Raw genomic sequence first — 16,222 nt, 5'->3', positions numbered from 1 at the left:
TGTATGAAACAACAAACAACAAACAACTTAAATTTACACAGTTTGAATATTTTCATAAAATAAATGATAAATTGATTCTAACTTTAGCTTCTGTTGAACCTCGCTAGTAAAAAGACAATCTCCAAGATGTATCCAAATGACAATAACTGGGTGCATACAGCAATATCAACAAGTATTATAAATCCATCATTTATTATAAGAATTACAATATAAATAATATGCTGTTAAGCAGAGTACTAGATATGTGGACAATATAGTGATTCTCTTCATGTGTGTTTTCACCTTAATACATTTTCCAAAAAGGACTTAAGGCTGTTCAAATACTCCCTCTGCTGGACTGAGACAGCACCTGTCTGCTAAACTTACTGCATTTTTCATAGATTTGGAGCTCTTTTATAGCTTTTCTTTTTAATTGAATGTGTGCTCCTTTTCTTTCAACAGATCTTCTAGGCATAGCATATGTACAAAAATTTGACCAAAGAAAATGCAAAATATCTCACCAAAAATTTAGACCTGGGAATTCTTTTTAAAAAAATTGTACAAGAAATGGTGTCTTACGTCCTTATCCTGCAACCCATACTCATGTCAGTAATCCTTAATGATGACAATGCCCAACATAGATGGGAGAAAAACTGGGCCTAAACAGTACAAAGGTTGTCTGGTTCTCGTTAATTTCCCCAAGGTTCCAAGTAATTCAGGGGAGACTCATTACATAACCAAAAGAAATAAAGACTTGAGATATTACTAAAGTTTATAAATTAGGAAAGTTATCCCTTACATTCAACAACTCAAATGAAAGCACAATCACACGTCATAAAATAGCTACCTCTCACTTAACATAACATTACTTAGCTAACAACAAAACAATCCAAAAGAATTCAAATTATCAAATTAAAATCAAGATAATGTCAAATTATCAGGCTAATTCTTATATGAACTCTGTCTATTCAATAACCTAGAAAGGTGCCCATCTGTTGTTTAACTTATAGTTGCACAAGTTAAAGGTCTTTATTAATACCATCTAAAAAAAGTTTTGTACACAGGGAAAAAGCCAGGAAAGAACAAATCAATCCCAAGCCTGGCCTATGCTTAAAATTCACACTGATACCACTAAAAAAAACACAGGAGTACTTGTGGCACCTTAGAGACTAACAAATTTATTTCAGCATAAGTTTCCGTGGGCTACAGCAAACTTCTTCGGATGCATATAATGGAAGATATTTATACATACAGAGAACATGAAAAGGTGGAAGCAGCCATGCCAACTGCACCTACATGCCTCCAGCTTCCATCCAGGACACACCACACAATCCATTGTCTACAGCCAAGCTCTAAGATACAACCGCATTTGCTCCAATCTCTCAGACAGAGGCAAACTGTAGGGATCGGTCCTGGCTGGCAAGCCACCAGATGATTGTTCCCTATAAACCCTTTATCTAATCACAAGATGGGAAAGTAAAGCACATCCCCGTAGGATGGAAAAGTACAACACGCGCTGCGCTTCTGCTTTTCCACATGGGAGGAAGGGAAGGGGAGAGTCCCAAGGCCACCAATAGAAGGATAGTAAATAGAGTTGTGAATCATGCTAATGCTGTAGGAATGCTGTAACTGAAGATAATAAAAGGGCTGCCACGTCTGACGACGGGGCGCCTTCCTGAGCAAACAAGCTGTCTGTGTCTGGTTCCTTCCCGCATCTGGTGACCCCGACGTGATTCCAGCCCTCCGTACCCACCGGCTGGCCGAGCTGTGGTGCACCGCAGTGCGTCTTCGCACTCCCTCGTGAGTATGGGGGGGGATTTATCTGTGCAACAGAAGGCTCATGCGAAAGAGCTGGTTCAATTACTCAAGGTAACCGGTCGCATGACAGCATCACAGCGACAAGTGGAGGAATTGCTCCACGCAATAGAGGTTAAATGCCCTTGGTACCCCGAGAGAGGGTCTCTCGAGGTTTCTGACTGGCAGAACGTGGGCGAACGGCTCCTAAGGGAGCCACGAGCGCCCATCCAACACATCTTGCTGTGGCAACATTGTGCAGAGGCAATCGGGCGTTTGCGGAAGGAGGCGCCCCCGCTTGCCTCTCCCACCCCTACTCCACCTCCTTCCTATGCCACGGAGGCAGGAACCCCTTGTTCTGCGCCCGTGGCGACGGCCCCCGGCCTCACCCCCCCCGACTCCTCGCTGCCGTCACCACCCCTCCCGCCCTCGCCGGCTCAGAGCGCGGTGCAAGCAGCCCTCCAGCAGGCAATGGTGGCAGGCGCTTCTCCCTTGTTGGAGAAGTGGGAGGGCGAACTCCCAGCCCTCTACCCGGTCACTTATAACACAAACGCTCAGGGAGAGGCAACCACCACCCATCACCCATTGCAGTATGCGGTTATTAGTGAGCTAAATAAAGGGGTCCGCCAATCTGGCCTCCGATCTACTTATGTGGAGGGTCTTATTGAAGGGTTAGGCAATACTTACGTTATGTTGCCAACGGACTGGAAACATCTGTTCCGAATGATTTTATCCCCTGCCCAATATGTTGTATGGGACAGCGAGTTCCGGGCTGCGGCATTGGCCATCTCCTCTGCGGATAACATTCCCGACCAAATATATGGGTCGGGTGCATTCGCGGAGGTGATGGCACAACTGCAGCTCCCGGCAGCGTCCTTTAAACGCACCGCACTCTCCGTTATGCGGGCGTTTCGCCGGGTCCCCATTACGGGTAAGCCCTTATCATCCTTCACTAGCATCAGACAGGGGTGTCCTGAGCCTTTCCATCAATTTGTGGATCAGTTAAAAGAAGCCATTGCCTGGCAAATCGACAACCCAGAAGCCCAAGAGGAACTACTCCGCCGACTGGCGGCTGAACAAGCCAATGCTGATTGCCGCCGCATCCTTCAGACAGTCATTCATCGCGTGCAGTACTCTCTGGCGGACATGATTCAGGCTTGCGCCGAAGTGGGGACACAAACCCACACCATGGCGTTACTTGCCAGCGCCTTGCGCGCCGGCAGCAAGCCTCTAGGTAATTGCTTCAATTGTAATAAGCCAGGTCATTTCCGCCGCGAGTGCCGGGCGCCGGGAGGAGGGGCCAGCAGAGACCGAGGGTGACCACCGGGAAGAGAAGGTGGAGGGCGCCCAAATAAAAAATGTCCCAAGTGTAACAAAGGCTTCCACTGGGCTAATCAGTGCCGCTCTGCCCCCTCGGGAAACTCCCAGTCGGGCCCCCCTCGGGCCCCGGTCTAACCGAGGGAGGAGGCGGTTTCCCCCCCCCCCCCGCCACCTCTGGCAGTGCGGGCATCGATTTGGAAAACGCACAGGACATGAGCTCTCAGCTCCCCGGAGAAGTACTCCTGATGCCCACTCAGCTTCGGGGCCCCCTCCCTCCCGGAACGGTGGGGCTCGTGCTCCCCCGCTCCTCTGCCCATTATAAAGGCATTATGACTGTCCCAGGGGTAATTGACGCTGATTATAGCGGCACCATCTATGCCCAATATTGGGGGCAGCTTCCGCTGTCCCTTAAAAAAGGGGAATCCTGGTCCCAACTGTTGTTGCTCCCTTATTATTGTCCTGCAGTCTCTCAACAGGAACGTAAAGGAGGATTAGGTTCCACGCGTGCCGAGCCCCTGCAGCCCCGGGCCGACAATAGAGTGGCAACCGACGCGACTTATCATCCCCAGGTCGCCGCCGTGATTCAGCACATACACGTCCGTAAGCCCACCTGCCTTTATCAGATTCACGGTAAGGTCTTGGCAGGGCTCTTAGACACCGGGGCTGACGTCTCCATGATCGCAGGCAAGGAGTGGGACCCCTCCTGGCCCTCCGAGGTGGCCCCCTCGGTATGGGGTGTCGGGGGCAGCCAAGCCTCTAGACGGAGTAGCAACTGGCTACCAGTGGTAGACCCTACGACGCAGCAAACAGTGGCCCAAATTAAACCATGCATTCTTCCCATAGAATTTAATTTGTGGGGCCGGGATCTCCTTTCTCAACTAGGGGCTACGCTTGTTTTACCCTGAACTCATGCACCCATATCATAACCATTATTATAGCGAAAGCTGGACTGAGTCTGATATTTATGCGGCCTTTGTTACCCCCCTCCTTAACGAAGTGGTCCACTGTTCTGACTCCAACCCGGGAGCACAATATGCCTATAGACTAATATGCCACCCCAATCATCGTATCCGGTTGTTTGTCTGGCGCTCCCTTTCACGTACCTCCTGCCTTGCGGTCTTATGCCCATTTCTCTGCATTCGACAAATAGGAGGCCGTTTTGAAGTATATTTTGTAACCACCAATTCTAGCCACCCGCCTGCGGCATTTTATGAGGCTGAATATAGCGAGGACCGTAACTGGTGCCTAGCCTTAACTGCCCTAAATCCCAACTGGGAGCAGCTGGACCACCTATATCGTGAATTTTTTCAACCTTTTAGTTAAATTAATCTAGTTTGTTTTTACATGGCAACCACTCCCACTGCATTAGCCCTTACCTGGAAAACGCACTCCCCTGTTTGGGTGGAGCAGTGGCTCCTACCCGCCGAAAAGCTGACCGCACTCTCCACCTTAGTTCAGGAACAGTGCGAAGCCCGACACCTTGAACCCACCACCAGTCCCTATAATACTCCTGTTTTTGTGATAAAAAAGAAATCAGGAAAATGGCGGCTATTACACGATTTGCGAGCCATTAATAAAATCCTAGAACCCATGGGCCCCCTACAATGTGGTGCCCCAAATCCCAATCTTATCCCACAAGGCTTCCAACTGGCCGTGATTGACTTAAAGGATTGTTTTTTTTCCATCCTTCTTCAGGAGCAAGACAAAAGGTACTTTGCCTTTACTGTCCCCACTCTTAATAATTCTCGCCCAACTCATCGCTATTAATGGACCGTTCTTCCCCAGGGCATGCTTAACAGCCCCACCCTGTACCAACACTATGTGGATACTGCTCTGTCTTCTTTTCGACAATTTTTCCCCTCTCTCCTTGTTTACCATTATATGGATGATATTCTGGTTGCTGCCCCAGTCCTCCCACAGGATTGGCTTAACCAGCTAACCTCCTCCCTTCGGACTTATGGATTGCAAATTGCCCCGGAAAAGGTCCAACTCCATGAGCCGTTCCAATATTTGGGCCATAAGCTTCAGGCTGCCTATTCCACTCCGATCCTTCCCTCGCTACAAATACCTAACCCGGTCACCTATGTGGTCCTACAACAACTTTTGGGGGCTATCAATTGGTTATGCCCCTATTATCAAATTACTACCAGTACCCTGCGCCCCCTCTTTTTGGCCCTTACCCAGGGCACTCATCCCTCTGATCTCATCGCCCTCTCCACCGAGCAATTGGCCGTTTTAGCCACGCTTAACCAGCTCCTGGCCCACCATTGGGTGGACCGTGCCTGTGACAATGTACCACCGAAATTAATTTGTCTCTGTGACACCCTACAACCCTGCGCCATTGTGGCTCAAGATCCCGGTGTTTCCCCGCTGCGGATTCTTGAATGGCTCTACCTCCCACATTCCCCTCCCAACACCTTGTCTCCTCTGGAGCTCATGATCGCCCAATTAATTACCAAGGGCCGGCACCGCTGTCGTGCCCTTTTTGCATTGGATCCCGTGGAAATTGTTCTCCCGCTCCCGCTACACGGTACCGAGTCAGCTCTTGCTTTCTCTGATGCCCTCCAACTGGCCCTAGCCGGTTTTGTGGGCTCCCTTTCCTATCACACTAATAAAGACCCTCACCTGCATGCCATTCGTCACATTCCCACTGTGTTTCGTAATCTTTGCCAGCATACCCCGATAGTTGGTGCTCTTACGGTCTTTACCGATGGCTGTCCGACCCGCGGTGTAGTCTCTTGGCGTAGTGGTACGCAGTGGCATTCGCGTTTTACCACTCCCCAAACGAGCCCTCAACGGGCAGAACTTGCTGCCCTTTGTTTAGCCTTTTCTCACGTCTCCACTGTCCCCCTTAGTGTTATTACAGACAGCCTTTATGTTGCTAATGTTGGTACCGCTATAGCTGGTAGCTACGTGACCCCACTCATGGAACAACCACTCCTTGCCCTCTTTCTTACTCTCCAACAGCTTTTGCGCTCCCGGTCTCACCCGTTTTTTATTGCACATATTCGTAGCCACCTTCCCCTCCCCGGGGTCTTGTCTGAGGGCAACGCTTATGCTGATGCACAAGTGCGTATTTCCTGGGTTCATTCCCCTACCTCCAGCCATGCCTTTCATCATCAAAATGCTGAAGCCCTCGCTCGGGAGTTCTCCATTCCCTTGGATGAAGCTAAGGCTGTTGTCCAACAATGCCCGCAATGTTCCTCCCTCTGCTCCTACCCCCCCACCGGCATTAACCCCCGCGGTCTCGGCGCCAATCAGCTTTGGCAAATGGATGTCACACGTTTTTCCCCCCTTTTCCCCGTGGAATTTTCTTCATGTTACTATTGACACCTATTCCGGTTACCTTTGGGTCATGCCCCACAAAGGTGAACGTGTTCGGCACGTTATCAACCATTTTGTCCGTTGTTTTTCTGTTATGGGCATCCCGGCCAAGCTAAAAACGGATAATGGGCCAGCTTATTGCTCTCAGCAATTCGCTGCCTTCTGCTCCCGTTGGGGCGTCGTGCACACCTTTGGCATCCCCTACAATTCGCAGGGCCAAGCCATCGTTGAGCGCGCCAACCGCACCCTGAAAACAGCTCTCCTCCAACAAAAAACAAAAGGGGGAATCCCGCCCACATTGCCAGACAAGGAGGAGTGGTTAGCACATGTGCTCTATACAATCAATCATTTAAATCTTGTTTTTGATGGTACCCATTATATATCCCGTTTACAGAAACACTTTCGGTGCAAGGAAGAACTCCCTGCCCCTAAAGTAACGTATCGACAACTCCCTGGAACAACGTGGAGTGCCCCAGTCCCCTTGATTACCTGGGGGCGAGGTTACGCAGCCGTCAACACACCTGAGGGGCCTGTGTGGGTCCCAGCCCGTTACATCCGTCCGTGGAAAGACGACCCCACAGGCGGCCCGCAGCATGGTGTGGTACCAGGGTCTTAACAATCCCATTCCTGATTTCCATCAGTTATTAACAACAACAGTTACACTGTCTCAAGGACGGCGCCGCGGTACTCCCAATGCACTAGTGACGTGGGGACAAATAAAGTCCCTCTCACAGCAAGCTGAGCGTCTGCTGGAACAGCAAGAAAAGGAGAAAACCCCAGAGAATTTGTTAACTGCTCTTATTGCTTGCCTGAATGCTAATTCTTGTGTGATGTTATGTATAATGATATTTGTCTCCTATTGCACCACTATGGGTGCGAAAAGGTTAATAACATGTGTTGTTTTAACATCTCTGATCATTCTCACGCTGTAAATAATCAGCTTGCGCAGATAGAAAACCTAACTGCTCAAATTCAAATTCACAACGATCCCTTCTCTTCCTGGTGGGATTGGCTGTCTAACTGGCTGCCAGGATGGGGCTGGTTACACCAATTAATAACCTATGGGAGACTCTGCCTTTTACTCCTCATATTTACCTGTTGCAGTATTCAATGCGTCCCCTCCCTGGTTTCCTTGTGTACCCAGGGTTGTCCGTGGGCCAAACAAAAATATGTTCCTTATCCTTAAAAACTAAAGGGGGAGATGTAGGGATCGGTCCTGGCTGGCAAGCCACCAGATGATTGTTCCCTATAAACCCTTTATCTAATCACAAGATGGGAAAGTAAAGCACATCCCCGTAGGATGGAAAAGTACAACACGCGCTGCGCTTCTGCTTTTCCACATGGGAGGAAGGGAAGGGGAGAGTCCCAAGGCCACCAATAGAAGGATAGTAAATAGAGTTGTGAATCATGCTAATGCTGTAGGAATGCTGTAACTGAAGATAATAAAAGGGCTGCCACGTCTGACGACGGGGCGCCTTCCTGAGCAAACAAGCTGTCTGTGTCTGGTTCCTTCCCGCAGCAAACACCAACAAGAGCTCTATCAAGCATTCTTAAAACTACAATACCCACCTGCTGAAGTGAAAAAAACAGATTGACAGAGCCAGAAGAGTACCCAGAAGCCACCTATTACAGGACAGGCCCAACAAAGAAAATAACAGAACGCCACTAGCCGTCACCTTCAGCCCCCAACTAAAACCTCTCCAGTGAATCATCAAAGATCTACAACCTATCCTAAAAGATAATCCCTTACTCTCACAGATCTTGGGAGGTAGGCCAGTCCTTGCTTACAGACAGCCTCCCAACCTGAAGCAAATACTCACCAGCAACCGCACACCATACAACAAAAACACTAACCCAGGAACCTATCCTTGCAACAAAGCCCGATGCCAGCTCTGTCCACATATCTATTCAAGTGACACCATCATAGGACCTTACCACATCAGCCACGCCATCAGGGGCTCATTCACCTGCACATCTACCAGCGTGATATATGCTATCATGTGCCAGCAATGCCCCTCTGCCATGTACATTGGCCAAACCAGACAGTCTCTACGCAAAAGAATAAATGGACACAAATCTGACATCAGGAATCATAACATTCAAAAACCAGTGGGAGAACACTTCAACCTCTCTAACCACTCAATGACAGACTTGAAGGTGGCAATTTTGCAACCAAAAAACTTCAAAAACAGATTCCAAAGACAGACTGCTGAACTTGAATTAATATGCAAATTAGATACAATTAACTAAGGTTTAAACAGAGACTGGGAATGGTTGGGTCGTCATGTCAAGTTCTCCTCGCACCTTCTATGGGTCATCTCGATTATCACGACAAAGTTTTTTTTCAACTGCTGATGACAGCTCATCTCAATTGATTGGCCTCTTACAGTTGGCATGGCTACTTCCACTTTTTCACGTTCTCTGTATGTATAAATATCTTCTTTCTGTGTGTTCCATTCTATGCATCCGAAGAAGTGAGCTGTAGCCCACGAAAGCTTATGCTGAAATAAATTTGTTAGTCTCTAAGGTGCCATAGGTACTCCTGTTCTTTTTGCGGATACAGACTAACACGGCTGCTAATCTGAAACCTGACATAACTATGTCACTCAAGGGTGTGAAAAATTCATATCCCAGAGCATCACAGTTGTGCCAGCCTAGCTCCCCTCCACCCAGTGATGGCTAGGTCCTGGCTACCACTGCTCAGGGTGGTGGCTTACATACAGTGACAGAAAAACCCCTTCTGTTGCAGTAGACTGCATCTACATTGCAGGATTAGTGTGACATGGCTATGGTCCTCATAGTGTAGACAAGCCCCCAGATTCAAGCCGTTAACATTTAGACTACAATTCCAATGCCAGTTAACCAAGGCCTCATTTTTAAATGACACCAAATGACCACCAAATTCTAACATGGTCAGTGGCTACCATCATCTTTGATATAACTATGTATGTGTCATACAAATATTACAGGACACAGCGTGCATTGCCCCAACTTGAGACAGGCATCTAGCTGCCCTGCATGCTGTAATCTTACACCTCAAATCTTTAACAAATGCATTTCTATATTACAGATGTAGGAGCCTGCAATCTTCTCCATTTTATGCAAATTAGGGAAGGTGCCAATGCAGTCTACAACAGGGTCAAATTGGGACACCATTGGGTTTAGTCTAAATACAGATCATATAATTCAATTAACTTTTCTTTTTCTTTGAAGTATTAAATGCACAAACTGTTTGAAGCTTGTTACTTTAGTGCAGCGGTTCTCAACCAGAGGTTCGGGGGGTCCAGCAAGCAGGGTCAGTGGTAGACTCATTGGGGCCCAGGGCAGAAAGCCAAAGCCCTATTGTGCGGGGATAAAGCCCGGGGCCCTGACCCCTGCCACTCAGGGCTAAAGCCAAAGCATGGACTGTGTGGGGCTCTCTGTGGCCTGGGGCCCCAAGCAATTGCCCTGCTTGCTACCCCTTAATGCTGTCCAACCCTGGATTTTATATGCAGAAAAACAGCTGTAGTGGCACTGGTGGGCTGCGGAGTTTTTACAGCATGTTGGCGGCCAGGGGGAGGGAGGGGAGGCTGAGAAAGAAAAAGGTTGAGAACACCTGCTTTAGTGGACAGAGCAGTAATGCTTATGGCTTTCCATAAATGCAGCCACCGCACAACAAGAGGCCACAAATACCCGCCAGTACTGGACAGAAAAACAAGATAGTCAAATGCAAGACACTTAAGCCTAGTCCACACACGGATTTTGGAGTGGTATAAGAATTGCTGTTCAGGGTATGTTTTCCAACCAGTGTAGTTATAATGGTACAACCCCTAAAGCGGATGTGATTACAGGTGAGCAACCTCAAGTTCCACTGAAGTCAGTGGGTGAAACCCAGGCCCCACTGGTGAACAGCAAAGTTCCCATCCCATTGATTTCAGTGGGCCCAGAAGGGTAGCCTCGGTGAGCTAAAGTGGGCCAGCCCCGCCCCGCTCAGGCTTGCGTTCGTGGCAGGACGTTCCTGCTCCGGGGCCTGCGGTTTCATCTTCTCCCGTGTCACACTGCAAGCGGCCAACGCCGGAGGCTACTGCAAGCCCAGAGGCTGCTAACACGGGCTCAGCCACACGCGGGTCTCGGCACCAGCGCCGCCGTGGGCCCCGCCCCACACGGGCCTAGGCCCCTCATCACATTTAGCCAACACCGCTGCAAACCCCAGCGCCTGTTTGCAGGGCGGGGCAGGAAGGCGGGGGGGGGGGCAGCTCCGCCCTCCCCAACTCAGCCTGCAGCTGGAGCCCCTTGCTCCGCGCCCAGCCCCGCCGGCACCTGAGCAGCGCGGCCCCTTTACCTCGTAGACATCGAGGAGCCTGTGGCGCTTGAAGTAGGCCCTGAGCGCGGGGTCCGCGCTGCGCAGGGAAGACATGGTCGAGCCGGGCCCCTCCGGGACCTCGCGGCCTCCTACGGCTGAGGCAGCCGCGTTCCCGGTCGCCTAGCAACCCGCTGCCACAGGTCCAGCCGCTCACCGCGCGCCCTCCTTGGCGCCTCAGCTCAGAGTACGGTGGGGCCGGAGGGGAGGGGCGCGTCTCGCCCCCCATTCGCCCCATCCAGACACTGTACCCCGTCCCCGGTCACCCCCAGCCCGACTCCGGTTTTGCCCAGCTCCTGCCCAGCCCATCCCGACTCTATAGCCCATGTCCCTCACCACCTCCCCCCATCCCAGCTCTGTACTGCCCTGCCCAGCACCCCATTCACCCATCCCAGTTCCATTCATACCTGCTGCTCTACGCCCCCACTCACCCATCCCAACTCTATATCCGCTGCCCCAAATTCCATTCATCCCCATCCCACCTCCATTCATCCCTCCCAACCCCCCATCCCAATTCCATTCATACCTGCTGCTCTACGCCCCCACTCACCCATCCCAACTCTGTATCCCCTGGCCTGCCCCAAACCCCATTCATCTCCATCCCAACTCCATTCCCCCACTCCCCCATCCCAATTCCATTCATACCTGCTGCTCCGAGCCCCCCTCACCTATCCCAACTCTGTATCCCCTGGCCTGCCCCAAACCCCATTCATCTCCATCCCAACTCCATTCATTCCCCCACTCCCCCATCCCAATTCCATTCATACCTGCTGCTCCGAGCCCCCATTCATCCATCCCAGATCAATACTCACTGCCCAGCCCCAAACCCAACCCATTCCCACCTCAACTCCATTCATCTTTCCTGCCCCAGGCTGCTCCACACCAAGCCCCCACTCGCTCAACCCCCATCCCTACTCCATTCACAGCACCTGCCCTCCCCTCACACCAAACCCAAATTCATAGCCCATTCTAACTTATTTCATGCCTCCTGTCCATACTAATCCCTCAAATTTTCCTCATTACAACTCCATTCGTACACCCAGCCTTGCACTACACCACACCCACCACTCACACTTCCATCCCTACTCCCATCTATACCCTCAGCCCCACACCACACTAAGCCCCACACTCAGACACCATTCATACACCCCGTCTTGCGCCTACACTGAGCCCCCCTGCCTCACCACCCAGGCACAATTCATACTTCCTAAACAAGCCAAGCTCCTATCCATACTTCCATCACTACCTTCCCGTTGAGCCCCATCATTCCTCCATCTGTTCCCCCATGAGTAAGGCTACGTTTTAGTCACAGGTATTTTTAGTAAAAGTCCTGGATAGATCACAGGCAGTAAACAAAAAGTCATGGCCCGGTGTTCTGTCCATGGCTTTTACTAAAAATACCTGTGACTAAATCTTATCTGCACTGCTGCCGGGGGGGAGGCGACGGGCAGGCAGCGCAGAGCGATGCTTCTGCTGGCGAGGTGCAGACCACGGCCTTGCTGCAGCTGGGGGCGGCCCAAGGACCCTTGCCACTGAAGGGGAAGCAGCCTGGGCCCCCCAGCCGCTGCTGGGGGGGCAGTGGCCCATGGTCCCACCACCGTGGGTCTGGGCTGGGGGCAGCTCATGGCCCTGCTGCCATTGCCACTTCAGTTGGGGGGCAGCCTGGACCCCCTCACCGCCACCACTGGTCCGGACACAGGGTGGCCTGTGGCCCTGCTGCTGCTCCAGGTGGAGGGCGGCCAGGCCGCCACACACACACTGCCGCCCCTCGTCCAGGTGGGGGACAGTCCAGGGTCCCACCACCACTGGTCTGGGCAGGGCCTCACCACCACCGCAGTTTGTGGCGGGGGGGCCTGGGGCCCCACCACCACTGGTCTGGGTGGGGGCTTACCTGTTTCCCCACTGCTGCTTTGGGGAGGGAGGCAGCCTGGTGCCCCCCTGCCGCTGGTCTGGGTGGGGGCGGCCCAGGGTCCCACTGCCATCGCCGCTGGTCTGGCAGGGGGCAGCCTGGGATCCCTCCATCGCTGGTCCAGGTTGGGCGTGGTCTGGGCCGATGTAACCACTAGGTGAACTAGGCAGATGCTTAGGGCATCAAGATTTGGGGGCACCAAAAATTTACACTACTGCTGGCAAATGAATGAATAAAGAAAAGAGAAACATCATTGAACTTGCATTTTAACTTGTCGTTCTTCTCTTGTATGTTACAGCTATAGCCTATGCCAGCTCTGCGTTGTGGGCACAAGCGTACTGCTTCACTACGGTACAAAGTGGCAATGATGTCATTTTTCTCATCGCACACAGCCATTACCCGTTCTGACAGGCTGTTTATAATGCTAAGTTTACTAGTTTTTGGAGATTTTCGGCTGAGGCTAACTATTTTTGTTGAGCTGTTTCAGATCTAAGACTCTGGCAATTGCTGCTGCATCATTTTGCTAATACTTTGTAGCAACGGTGTGTGTATATTAAGTATTTGAGTGTATATGTTTATCACGTGTGAATATGCATGTGTAGGTTGTTGAAATTTGTCAGATTGATATTGTCAGTTGTATGACAGAGTATCCGCCATTCTGATTTTATAAATTTTATTAATAACAATAATTGGATATTCTAAAGGTAGAATAAAATGTAGTAGATTCTGATATGAAAAAATGAAGGAAGGAAGTATATGTGAACAATGCCACATTATGCAGTATTCATTTCTGAAAGTTTATAATAAGCAATGATCCGGGGGGGTGGGGGAGGCGGGTCACAAGGTGGAAGTTTTGCCTAGGGCACAAAATATCCTTGCACCGGCCCTGCCGCTGCTGCTCTGTTTGGGGAACGGCCCAGGGTCCCACTGCCACCACCACCAGTCCGAGCAGGGAAGTCTCGTTGTCCCACTGTTCTGGGCTGGGCTGGGCTGGGGAGCCAGGGCCCTGCCACTGTTGCTGCTGCCAGTCCCAGACTGCTACTCCAGGGCAGCCCTGGGGACCAGCTGCTGGGGTGGTCCTGGGGTCAACTGCGCCAGTGCTGTAAAATTAATTGAGGTCATGGAAAGTCACAGAAGCTGTGACTTCCATGAATGATTCGCAGCCTTACCCAGAGCCTCCATACAGCTCCCATCCATACAGATCATTGCTACGCACCACTGAATTCCTCATCTGTACCACATTGCTAGGGCCCTGCCAAATTCTCAGCAATGAAAAAGGCATCAGGGACCTTGAAATCTAGTCTCCCCCCCATGAAATCTGGTCTTTTGTGTGCATTTACCTTATATTATACAGATTTCATGGGGGTAGACTAGCATTTCTCAAATTAGAGATTCTGACCTAAAAGGAAGATGCAGTGGGGATTGCGGTATTGCCACCCTTACTTCTGCACTGCCTTCAGAGCTGATAGTTTTAAATTTTCTGAAAGCAGACATGTCTAACCATTTTTTGAAAAGCTTTGGACAGAATTTTAATAAAAATACTCATAAAATTACATCAGGTGTGTGTGTAACTGTTGCCCACATCCTTGTCTTGTCTTGCCTTTGATTTCAACTTATCTTTACTTATTAATTAATTACTATGGCTGTTAAAAAGTTGTGATTTTTTGGTTCAAAAGTTATGACCATGGTTTGTTAAAGTTGTAGTTTTTTCAGTGCAAACATCAGAAAAAAACAAACACCCCAAAAATAGAAACAGGATCTAAACTCTTATTTTGTAACTGACTAGCTCAGTGGTTCTCAAACTTTTTTTTTTGTGGACCGCTTGGAAATTGCTGAGGGTCTCGGCGGACCACTTAATGATCTTTCCAAATGTTGTTTGTACAACTAGCTAACTATCATAAAGCGCTTTGGATAAAAGCACTAAATAAAAAAAACTTAATAATTAACTTTTTTTGTTCTGCAAATAAAAGCACACAACTCATATTTTAATATCAGTAGTCATACCTTTCTAATGTGATGGATGAGCCCTCTCTCCCTGGCCATGGCAGCCCCCAAGCTGGGGCTGGGAAGAAGGGGGGGTGACTCTTCTTCTCTTCCCTGCTGCGGCAGCCCCTGAGCTGGAGCTGGGAAGGAGGAGTGCCTCTCCCCCACCACAGCAACCACAGCCCTGGAGCTAGGGAAAGTCGCCTTTTTCTATGGCTGCTGCAGCCCTGCACATCCCAAATTGCCCCTACCCCCTCTTCTCATTCCACTGCCCCCTCCCTTCTACCCCCTATTTCCTCCAAGGCCACCACCTCACCTTACATGTGTATCTTCTCCAGGGTCCTGGCACCTAATTAGTGGAGCCGCACAGGCATGGCTCCACTAATTAGGTGGGTGGCACTGGCCCTTCATTCTCTTGTGTGCAGCCACCCAGGCATACACTTTAGAGGGAACTATCTGCAGACCACCTGAGTGCAACTCACGGACCACAGTTTGAGAACCTCTGACCTAGCTCACAAGGCTATAGTGCAGATTAATTAATATTTGTGAAGTACTAAGGGATTCTTAGCCAGAAGGTGTTAGTGTGACCTACTGGATCCAGGATAGGATTGAGACTCAGAAAGTTAGTATTCTAGTCCCAGTTTGGCTCCTGGGTGACGTAGGACAAGTCCCATTTCCCCATCTATAAAATGTGGATAATGATGCTGCCCTCCTTTGTAAAGTGCTTTGAGATCTGTCAAATATTACTGTTCAGGAGCTGGTTATTACTGTATAGAAGTTGTTTTGTTCATAAACTTTAAAAACCTGTAACAGTACCTGCTTAGCTTCAGCTAGTTTTCATGTTTTGAAGAAGAGCTGAGTGAAAAATGAAGAGACGATGGTGGAATTGTTACTACCATTTTTCTCTCTTAAAGCTGATTGCAATGTCTCTCCCATTTGGACATTATCTCCTGCCCTCTTGTTCTGTGGCAGTGATTATTTTGGAGTTTTTAAGTAAGAGCTACCTTGAAAATGTTATTTGTATTATGATAGTAGGTAGAAGCCCCAGTCACTGATCAGGCTCTCACTGTGCTGTGTAAACAAAATAAAAAGAAGGTCCATGCCCCAAAGAGTTTATAATCTGTGATGGGGGGACTGCACATGACTAGTGTTGAAATTAAATCAAATCATATGCCCTGAGGAGATTTTTGGGTGGCTGGTTTTAGTTTCCAATCATGGCCACATTTTTGTTAGAATTTAAATATAATGGATCATGTCCATATCTGAGGAACTTCCCCTGGTGTGATTAGGCTGGGGGTGGGACCATCACTTGGGGTGTGCAGTAGGTAGGAAAGGTTTGGGTGAGGGCAGTGGCGGATTGCTCGCCAGGCGCTCCTGTGGGGCTCCACGAGAAGCCCCAGCTCCCCGTCAGGAGCGCCGGGGGGAGGCCCCACAAACCCCAACCCGCCGGGTGTGGGCAGATCGCACAGCGCATGGCTGATCCTGCTGGGGCGGCTGTCCCCGCCTGCGCTGGGCGAGCTGGCGGAGCAGCACGTCAGCGCAGGGAGGCGGAGGTCAGAGGGGAGGGGGAACGA

The 16,222-nt window shown here is 50.1% G+C and overlaps 1 protein-coding gene across 2 annotated transcripts in view; it reads right to left on the bottom strand.

Moving 5' to 3' along the window:
- Window positions 1-10,832, bottom strand: part of FBXL13 (F-box and leucine rich repeat protein 13) — a 201,209-nt gene extending 190,377 nt beyond the window's left edge. For both annotated transcript variants that reach the window (XM_030555490.1, XM_030555572.1), the window contains exon 1: window positions 10,739-10,832. In XM_030555490.1, the coding sequence (XP_030411350.1) occupies window positions 10,739-10,813 (75 nt within the window). In that variant the 5' untranslated portion in view covers window positions 10,814-10,832. The remainder of the gene's footprint in view (window positions 1-10,738) is intronic.
- Window positions 10,833-16,222: the final 5,390 nt, after the last annotated feature.

The sequence above is a fragment of the Gopherus evgoodei genome, chromosome 1 (genome assembly GCF_007399415.2).
Source record: "Gopherus evgoodei ecotype Sinaloan lineage chromosome 1, rGopEvg1_v1.p, whole genome shotgun sequence".
NCBI classification, from domain to species: Eukaryota; Metazoa; Chordata; order Testudines; family Testudinidae; genus Gopherus; species Gopherus evgoodei.
The sequence above is the reverse complement of the archived record's forward strand: the minus strand, read 5'-3'. Positions and strand labels throughout refer to the sequence as shown.